Consider the following 10,485-nt stretch of genomic DNA (forward strand, 5'->3'; position numbering starts at 1 on the left):
TAAGGAGGATGGGTCTATGGAGGAAATCACAAGAGTGAGATCATATCTCTTTACGCGGAAAAATCGTAAATATCTGAACTGGTGTTTAATTCAGTCGTGTAAGTCTGGACACCCTACTAACGTACCACAGCATTGGTATGTACCAAACACACATATTTCGTTTGCATTCCCTTGGGGTTGGACAATATTTTAAAAAAATCAATATGTCAGTGCAAACTTTTCTTAACGAATGCTACATTGGTGCATTCAGTTATGTAATGTCCAATGACTAAACTGATAGCAAATTAAACTGGTACCCAAAAAGACAAAAGCACGTGAGGGGACCAAAATGCAATGTATGAAGCTAGGGGACCAAAGGCAGCCGGTGCTCTGTATGAATAATGGTGTTAACATTCAATAAGAAAAGTACTTGCCACATATAAAACTATCGACAGCATCTCTGAACTCCTGGAAGTCGAACTCGGGTTCAGGTTGCAAGCAGTGGCTCTGAAACATGTAAAGGAAACATACAAGTTAATCAGTGCATTCAGATTCGTCAATCAAATCTGCCCACACACTAATGGCGGGTCTCCGGCGCTGCTTCGATTTGCTTGTCGGTGTGCACACACTCTGTTGTGTACACACTCACATACCTGGAACTCTAGTCCCCAAGCTGGACACTGGAAAGGGCAAGCTTGTACTGCCATGGTCAGTGTAATAGCTGATGCGCAGCACTTTGTGTCTCTACCAGTATAAAGGTAAATGTGGCAGGTGACTAGTAATTGAAGAAAAGAGCAATCTCTGATCCGTTAACCATGATGGCACGCGTTGGGCTGCAGCCTGCCTGCCCTGGGGCCCCCATATAGGCTGCTTATTCTATTCTCATTGGTTAGCAACACGAGCCAATCATATTCGTCCAACCTGCGCATTCCTCCAGAGTCGGTGAACGATTAACCTGAGCACTTGTGCTACAACAGCATTTCTCCCACACCTCGCTCTCAGATACCGTGCGCCTAGGCAGGTGTCTGTTCACAGAGAACCTCTTGCCTTCCTACGGATCGCTTTATTCCTGCACAGTTCCTCTCCTCTCTTCCAATCTCTCTCTCTCTCTCTCTCTCGATTTTGGCTGGATGGAAGAAAACACACTTTTCTTGTGCACCCATATAGCATTCTGTATGAACAGTACATCTGTGATCGTGGACAGAAGCACGGTGTGGACAAAGAGCATCCTGGCAAATAACAGTCCTTTAAAATATGAACTTAGCTCGTGTGCAGTTTCACGCAGGTATTGACTACACCGAGGGGAAAGAAAATTGTGCAAAAAAAATGTGCACGGTTACCTTTTTAAAATTTCTTCTTGCTACATTCTGTCATCTATTTGTCTGCTCCACTACACAACATAAAGCTCCAGACACAACAAAAGCCCCACCTGTGTTCTCTGGCATCCTCCCTCGCAGATTCAGCTGGTATTGCAGAGGACACAGCTAGCTGTATATGTGTCTTTCATATATACATTTCCCGTTTCTATTTCAGATCTTATGTATCCATCTTTTAAACATGCAGCAGCCAGACTCCTAGCTAAGACAGAGCAACCAGGAGATACCACTCTGCTCTCATTCTCAGATTCTGGATCCAGGTAAAGGTCCTCATCCTAATCTTTCAAGGGCTGAATGGGGTTGGGTCTAGCTATCTTAGAAACCATCTCTCTTTCCATCACCCATCAACTGTGATCAACAGGGATGCTGCTATTAATGAAGCTCAGAGCCTAGCTTTATTGGTCTGGATACCAAAGTCATTGGGTGTATCATAAATACATAGCAAGACATGACCTAGGGACAAGACTCTTGTGGCAGGAGACCCTCCTTAGCAGGGCCGTAGCAACAAAGAACGTGGCCCCCTCCGAACATATGTCCGGGCGGGGCCCCTTACATTTTTTGGCCACTTTTAGGGGCCCCCTTCCTTGCGGGGGCCCCTCCGGTCGGAGGGTACGGAGGGCGCTCGCTACGTCTCTGCTCCTTAGAAATGGAGATCAGGATGAAAGCAATATATGTCACTTTTAAGGTGCAGTGCAAAAGTGTCTCTCTTTCAGCAAGCCTTGCCCCAACAATGACGGCTGCAGAATAGCCCCGTTCATGCAAGAGACACAATAAAGAATAACCTCACTCAAGAGAGCAACATAAGGAGGGAGAGATGGAGAGGCCTTAGACAGAAACTGTGCCCATTTTAGAGATGGGGGAATTGAAGCTCAGTGAGGGTAAGTGACCTGCAAAGAGATGTCTGTCACAGTTGGGAATGACAGACTAGACCTCAGATCGCCTGACTCCTAGTGGTCTTGAACTATAACTACAGCACCACTCACTCTCTCAGTGAGCAAGCACTTCTATCAATAATCCCTTTTCCTACATTTGTACCAGAGTTATCTTTTTCTGATCTCCCGCACTTTTGGAGTGAACCCCAGTAATTTTATCTTCATTTCAATCCCCCAAAATGGAGTGTTTTGACACGTAAAGGGGCAAAGCACTATTCAGCTAAATGCCTATTCACACAGCCTCTGTAATTCAGCTCAGCTTGAAAAAAGAGCGTTCTGCAAAACTTTTCAAATGGTGTATCTAATGCAGGGAGCTTTGAAACAGTATTGTAGGATTTTTCATTCATTTTATTAGTGGCTAGTAGATAGAGCACTGGACTGGGACTCAGGAGACCTAGGTTCTATTCCTTGCTTTGCTATTGGCCTGCTGGGTGACCTTGGGCAAGTCATTTCCCTGCACTGTGCCTCAGTTTCCCCAGCTGTACAATGGGGGTAATGATACTGACATCCTTTGTAACACACTTTGAGCTCTACTGATGAAAAGTCCCCTAGAAGAGCTAGCTATGAATATATTATTACAATAGCATCCAGAGACCCCAATCACAATCAAATCCCCATTGTGCTAGGAGTGGTAGAAACATTGCAAGAGACAGGTCCTCCCCCCGCCCCCCCTGCAGGACAATCATGTGAGGAACGAGATGGTGGCATAAACTAGCAGGGCTAAATGGCTTGGAATAAACAATGGAGAGCAGAGGTCCCCACTAGCCCTCCACCTACCCAGTCTGTGGATTGCTTCCAAAATGCTAGGCAGTATTTATTCTGATTTACACATTTCTTATCCCATTTCAGGAAGAGTCTCAGCCTCAGCCTCAGGAGTGGCTGATTTCTGACCCTTTTGAAACCCAAGGCGGTTCATTTCTGTTAGAGCAGCGGTTCTCAAACTGTGGGTCGTGACCCCATTTTAATAGGGTTGCCAAGGTTGGTGTTGGCCCTGGGCCCCAGCAAGTCTGAAGCCCAAGCCCAAGATCCACCGCCCAGGGCTAAGGTCACGTGCCCCCCACCTAGGGCAGGAGCCCTTGGGCTTCAGCTTTGCACACATCCCCAGGGCAGCGGGACTCAGGGGGGCTCCGTCTTCAGGCCCCCCTCCTGGGTTGTACTAAATTTTTGTTGTCAGAAGGGGGTCACCATGCAATGAAGTTTGAGAACCTCTGTTTTAGAGGTTTCTGCTTTACTCGCTGGAGGGTCTGTATGGGCCAGATCCAAAGCTCACTGATGTCATTGGGAATATTTCCACTGATTGCAACAGGCTTTGGAGTATGCTCCATATTAGCACCAGGATGATAAGAAAGAGACCAATGTCTGTCTTTAGTACCTAGGTGTTTCCAGAACACAGGCACTGAGTGCCCCCTTCTCCAATTCCCGCACTGGGTCCTCCGTCTTCGCCATACAGCCTAGAGCTGCTAGTCGTCCCTAAATCAACCCATCTGCGACAACAAGAGAGGGTGGGAAGATGGGAGAGCACGGGGATGAAGCTGAGCCAACACTCAGCTTGAAGCCGGCGGCATTCAATGAAGGGGTGGAACCATAAACACCTGTTCCGAGCTGGAACCAGGGGGAAGATGGTCCTGTCTGACTCCGGATTTGCAAAGCGAAGGTCGCTTGGTCCCTGTTTGCTTGTCCATAGGCTCGCCTAGTTTTACGTGCAGAGCCTGCTGTTCGGGGCATGACTGACCTGTAGGTGATACTTCCAAACTAAATACACAGCGAGTTCATTAAACAGCTTACAGCTCCCCTCCCTTTGCAGCAGCCAGGGAATCAAGGACTTCTTGGGGTGCTTTGGGAAGATGGCTACGTCTTAACCCTTATGAACTGCCCCAGAAGTCAGCAGGAGAATTGCCTAAGGGAGCTCTATTAAAGGGTAAGCACTTCAATATATTCAGACTCATCCACCGCTTGCACTGATAGCTACCAGAATGCCTTGATCTTTTCTTAGCTGAAGTTTACAAACCCCACCCATCACTATTTCTGAGCGGATTGGATATAGCAAGTAGCCATCCTAGCTACCTGCCCGTTCATTTAAAGGCTGGTTAACCGCAGCTTGCCTTAGAGGAAGGAGGTAAGAGAAGCGGCTCAAACGTGCGTGGAAATGCCTCCTCTTCCTTTGCGAACGCCCGTGCGCCAGATTAAGTTGAGGAACAAGTTCATCTGAATTAAACTGGGGGATATTCAGAGGCTGCCTAGTGGGGGGGTGTCCGGGGAGGTGAGGGGGTGTCAATTCGGCCTCAGTTACCTGCGGGGCAGCTGCAACACTAGAAGTCTCCTGCTGAAAGACCGAGGTGCAGTCTGCTAAATCTTGCCAGTCGATAGTGGCAAGTGCTGGGGGGGGAAGAGAAACAGACATTTACAACAATGCTCGTTGTAGGTGGCAAGTGCTGGGGTGGGAGGGGAGAAACAGACATTTGCAACAAATGTTCGTTGGAGGCGACAGGTGCAGGACAGCGCAGCAGCCCCTTTGACACCCACTTTCCGCTCTTGCCCTGGTCCTTGCACAGACGGGTGGCCAGAAGAGGCTAGGAACAAGCCCGGGGACTCCTGCTTTCACACAAAGCGGGGAAGGGGTTTCGACCAGTTAGAATTCGCATTCACCACAACTCACCTAGCTCTACCGTGTCGGGAGGCTGGTCCCTGTAAACTGCCACTGGAGTGGTGCTGGCAAAGCTCTTCCGCGGCGCGGGACCGTCTCCCAAACGCACCTTCCTCTCGAGCTTGGCTGGCTTCTTGCCTAGCCGGCTGCACAGATCTCGCACCCTGTTGGGACAGATGCTGTCAAAGGCTTTCCTGCCGCTGCGGTTCTGCATGGCGCAGGCTGGACCAGGGGCCTTAGCTTAGCTCTGGCTTTTGGGACCCTGTGGCTCTCCCCGCGCGCGGCTCTCTCCGCCCCGCTCTTTGCAGGCAAACCCGTCCAGCGCCCGGCCCAGAGGCTGCACATGGCCGTTACGGGGCTGGTTTTGACACCGTTGGAGGGGCCCCGACCGGTCTCCAGGGCAGCGGGTCCAGGGGGAGCGGAGAGGGGGGTGAATGGAGAACGGGGGCGGGGCTGGCTGCGGAGTGAGCGCCAGAGGTGGCGCCTTCGCCTTGGCACAATCTGCGCCCTGCAGAGGCGCTAACAGTCAACCTGGCAACAGGGCATCGCCTGGGTCCTGCAGCAGCGGCAGCTTTGCGCCCTTGCAGCGCACATTGGCGCCGGCACAAGGCCGTATCCAGCGGGCTTACGCCCAGCCCCGAACCAGAATCTGCTCGGCTGGACTCTCTGGCTCCAGCGTGCCAGAGATCTGACGGGGCGCACAGCAAAGAGCTGGGGAGTCACAGGCTAAGGGCTCACACAGCACGGTGATGGGCGAGAGAAGAACTCACCTGGGCCATAGCTAAAGACCTTCCCATGCAGGACACCATCATGCAAGAAGTGCAGTTATTAAAAACATGACTCTGCCAAAAAGGTGGGGGAAATATGTAACTCCCCCAGAATCATGGACATCAGAGGTGAAACCGCGTTAGTTCCTCCAAACTATCCCTCTACCAAAGCAGGATACCTCCCTATATTACATTGTCTAGTGCGTGGTCCAGAGGAATTTTAAATCCAAGGCCCCTTGTCTTTTATTCTCTGCAATATACCCCTCATCTAGATTGTATCCACCTGTCTGTTTTTTCTGGTCTGCAGAGTGCTGTGCTACACATAATCACCAGTATCTGAAAAAGACGGTGTTTTCTGAAGCACAAACTTCAGTAATACCCCTGTGTACAAAGAGATCAACACAACTAGCTGTAATGATGGATAGGATATGATGTCTTTTAAAATGCACAACCTGGACCTGCTAGCGGGTGGCTCATACTTTAAAGAGAAGACGGGTAGCAACTGTGTTTGTACAGGGCCTAGCACAGTGGGGTTCTGGTCCATGACAGAGATTCCTAGAGCATATGGTAATATAAATAAATAATAATAATGAATAACTAGTGCCCTCCACAGTGACCTACAAAATAGGAGAGGACCCTAGCAAAAAGCAGGTAGTGAGGTTTTTCAAACCATCTGTTACTTGCGGTTTACTATACATTACAGTGAGAAATAAATGCAAACAAGCCTGTTTGGGTGTGTCAATATACGTTTTTAAATGACCATGACACATTTAAATGAATTGCACTCTCTACACAGGTGGTCTTTCTAGTCTCCTAACATTACAAGTGCATCAGGTAAGGGTGCCTTAGGAGACTGAAACATTTGGATCCCTCCTGGAAGCATTTTAGGTCCTTATCTAAAACTGTATCTGCAGGACTGCATTTCCAAAATCAAGTTATAGGTTTGACTTTGCTTGGCCCTGTTTTTGTCCATTTATGCCTTAGTACATACATTACCTTTTAGGGTCAGGACCGATCAAAAACTTTTTTAAAACTAGGTTGATAGCAGAATAAAGAAGGAGAAACAATTATGTCTACACTGCAATGTAAGCCCAGGGTTAGTGGGACATGAATCAGCTGACCATGGGTTACAGAACCCAGAGCTTGAGCATCCATACTGATTGTTAACTCTAAATTAAGATTTTCCTAACCCCGGGGTTTGAACCTGGGGCTCTATTATGCATACTGTAGCACAAAGACTTGAGTCAAACCAGCCATAGCACAGACTCCTTTGTGCAATGTGGCCACTCTAGCGCTTTGACTGTGGTGCACTGTGGGAAAACTTGACTGTCCACGCTGCAGGTTTCCAGAAGTTTGAACAGCTCACCAACACAGACTGTCAAGGCATCATTTTGGTCTGCGTACTCCCAGCAACCGGAGCCAGTGACACGGAGGAGGCGCCTTTTCAAGAACTTCTTTTGCTTGCGCAGCACTTTCCCTCCTGTGTCAGGAAATGGGCAGAGCTTCCATGAGTGCTGGTGGACATTTCGGCGGTGTTTTCTGACCCACCTAAGGCACCTGACAGAGCTTATAATGGAGCTGGAGGAGGAGAATACAGGCATGACAGACTTGAACTGGCTGATGCTGCTTATGACACTCAGTATAGCTGCTGATGCCCCTGCCCCATCCCACATAGACTGGTGCTTCTGATGCAGGGCCACGTGCACAGATTGGTGGGATCACATAGTCATGCACACCTGGGATGACCAACAGTGGATCCAGAACTTTTTCATGAAGAAAGCTACATTTCTGGAGCTTTGTGATCAGCATGTCCCAGCCCTCCAGTGTAAAGATACATGTGCCTTGCCTGTCCTGAAGCAGGTTGCTGTTGCTGCCCCAGACTGCTACAGGTCCACTGCAAACCAGTTTTGTGTGGGAAAGTCGACGATGGGTAAAATGGTGGCAGATGTTGCTGAGGCAATCAGACCAGAGGTTTACCCCAAGGTGGTGGGCATAAAAGATATTCCTAAAGTAATTGCTGACTGTCAGAGAATGTGGTTTCCAAACTGCACCAGGGCCCTTGATGGGACTCAGGTGCCCATAGTTTGCCCTCCTCAAGGAACACATAAGTACCTAAAGCACAGAGGGTAATAATTGTTATACAAGCCCTTGTGGACCACAGAGGTCAATTTATGACTGTCAGTGTGAGATGCACTGAAAAAATTCACAATGCAATTATTTTTTGCTGATCGGGCGCCTACATCCATGGACAGGCTGGGACACTAGTCCCACCAAATGACATTGTCATAAACGGAGTTTCTATCCCCACCATTATTCTTGGGAACCCTGCATTTCTCCCTTTGCCTTAGCTTATCAAACAGTACCATGATTTCAGAGGCCCTGACAAAAGACTGTTTAATTACATTCCCAGACAGTGTAGAATGATTGTTGAATGTGCTTTTGGCAAATTGAAAGCCCATTGGAGATGTCTACAAACCCATTTAGATGGCAGTGTCATTAATACTGTCCACATCGTGCTGTTCTCTTCACAATATTTGTGAAGCCAGAAGTGAGCCATTTCCCCCAGTGGACCTATGGCAGTGAGAGGCTGCTGAATCGGTACCCTCAGCCAGAAAGTGCCCCTAGCATACCTGGAGCTGGATGCACCCAGGCAATAAGAGTCAGGGATACTTTGTGCTCCCATATTATGGACTTGCACTGCCCAGGGAAAAAGGGGGAATAGTACCCTATGAAGGTACTTGTGGGGGGTGAGGATGGGGCTCATTCATTGTACTACATCATCTAATTTTTCAGATGCAGAATACAAGCTAGATGATGCAAATGTATTTTAATGGAAAATAATACAATAATGCACGATTATTTTCTACTGGTTGGTATTTTTTAAGACCTGTCATAGTTGTTAATTCTTTAGCAATGAATTTCCTCTGTGGAATATGTACAAAATTGCAAGGAAACAGACCATCATTGATCAGTGACAAAAAGTTTATTAAGAAATGCTTATACCGTTCTTTTATTCTTCCTGTGGCTTCTGTTAAGGTGTGCTTAGTGAACCATTTTCTAAATAAATAAACTGTACAGTACTTGGATTATATACACTATTTACACGTTGAATGTAGATATATAAAATCTGTCAGTGCAATTAACATACAGTAATTAAATGTGCAAAATGTGATTTAATTTTTGTCATCTATCAAAACTCTAAACCAACACTGTAGAGTTCAAATAAATACAAATATAATACATTGATTAGTCAATTAAGTAAGAGAATAAGGCCAATACTGTTATCTTTAGAGGTATAGCAATTATTAGTTTTAAAAATACAATGCATTGATGAAAAGGAACCAAATTGCTCTTAAAATTCACAGATGTTTTGGATGCCATAAGAGGGTTTCAAGTGTATTGGTCCAGTTAGCTTAACTTCCCAGCTGCAGACACTTTTCAGAAATATCCAGGGGGTAGTACATGCGGTAAAGAATCTCCGTTTAAAGACACCAGTAAATGCAGTTTGTCCGTGCAGTCCTGTAAAACCTCCTCTGGGTAGCCACTTATATGCAAGTCCAGTGGATTTTGGTGGTGCAACATCTGGTCTGCCAGTCCCAGGGAGCAAATGGCCAGAAGGGAGGGGGCATATTTGTTAAAAGCATAGTCGGCCATGCTAAGTTCGGCCATCCCTTTGGCCAGAGCTTTGGCATTGTTTGCCTCCCTGGCATCTGCCTGGCAGGACTCCACACGCAGGTGGGTGAAGTGCTCCAAGAAGAAGTTGATGGTCGGTGCCCCCAGGTTGAAGTGTAGTTTGTTTAGGATGATGCATTCCAGATTGCAGAGCTGCTGACGGGAGAAGACGTCGCAGCAAAGGGCTAGGAGCTGCTTCACTCTGGGCGGATGCACTTCCACCTGCAAGACACGCCAGCAGAAACATCACTGCAGTGCAAGCAGAGCCCAAGAAACAAATACAGCATTGCTACACAGGCAGAGAGCAACCCGCTCCCCCGCGCTCCAAACAGGGCAGAAGGCAGCTCGGAGCACGAGGCCGGCCCTGCATTCGCATGCCCTGCAGTGCATCAGCTGCAGGCAGGCAGGCCACAGCATCAGAGAGCTAAACTGCCACTGCCTAAGCGCCGTGCAGAGCGTAGTGAAATGATACAAACCCAGCGCGGTGGGCGTGAAACCTTCTTTAAAAAGCAGAGGAACTTGCGCGACTCGAGCAGGGTTACGTGCCTGAGCGGTTTCCCCAGAGATCTCGTGTGGCATCAGCCTTGTTGTTCACAGAGCTCAGTTCACCTCTAGAGTTAGGACGAGAGAAGCGTTTGTCCTGCGCTCATTCTCTTTTCCCCGACGGTGCCTGACGTTCCCGTCATGTGCACCCAAGAGAAAGGGGCCCCCGCCGCCCGCGTCTCATGCCTAGTACCTGTTTGCACGCGATGAAGAGGGAAGTGACTCCCAGCAGCTGGAAGCAGTCGGCAGCCACTGGGGTGGTGGTGAGGAATCGGTCCAGGGTATTCACTGCCAGGCACAGGGACTCGAAGGAGAAGCCGAAGTGCCGGTGCACAGGGATCAGCCAGCTGATCAACTTACACCGGGCCTCCGCCGTCACCTGCAAGAGAGAGAAGAGCTCAGTAAGCCACATGACACCTCTGCAAGCTGGGAACTGCTAGACTAGGCTACAATTTCCCTAGATACTGTCCGGACAGCTAAGCCATAACGCTGAACGATTTCAAGTAGCCAGACAGTGATATAAGGCGTTATTACTCACTCTTACTCCCAGTGGCCACAAGCAGGGCACTTCA

At 48.4% G+C, this 10,485-nt stretch overlaps 1 protein-coding gene across 1 annotated transcript in view; it reads right to left on the minus strand.

Annotated features, from left to right (window-relative positions):
* Positions 1-9,136: 9,136 nt before the first annotated feature.
* The window catches only part of CCNO (cyclin O), a 1,795-nt gene continuing 446 nt past the window's right edge, over positions 9,137-10,485 (minus strand). The window contains exons 2-3 of the mRNA XM_024199118.2: positions 10,107-10,292; positions 9,137-9,592 (exon numbers count right to left, since the gene is read on the minus strand). Of these exons, the coding sequence (XP_024054886.2) occupies positions 9,137-9,592; positions 10,107-10,292 (642 nt within the window). The remainder of the gene's footprint in view (positions 9,593-10,106; positions 10,293-10,485) is intronic.

This window comes from Terrapene carolina, unplaced genomic scaffold (assembly GCF_002925995.2).
Source record: "Terrapene carolina triunguis isolate 2854851 unplaced genomic scaffold, T_m_triunguis-2.0 Scaffold69, whole genome shotgun sequence".
NCBI classification, from domain to species: Eukaryota; Metazoa; Chordata; order Testudines; family Emydidae; genus Terrapene; species Terrapene triunguis.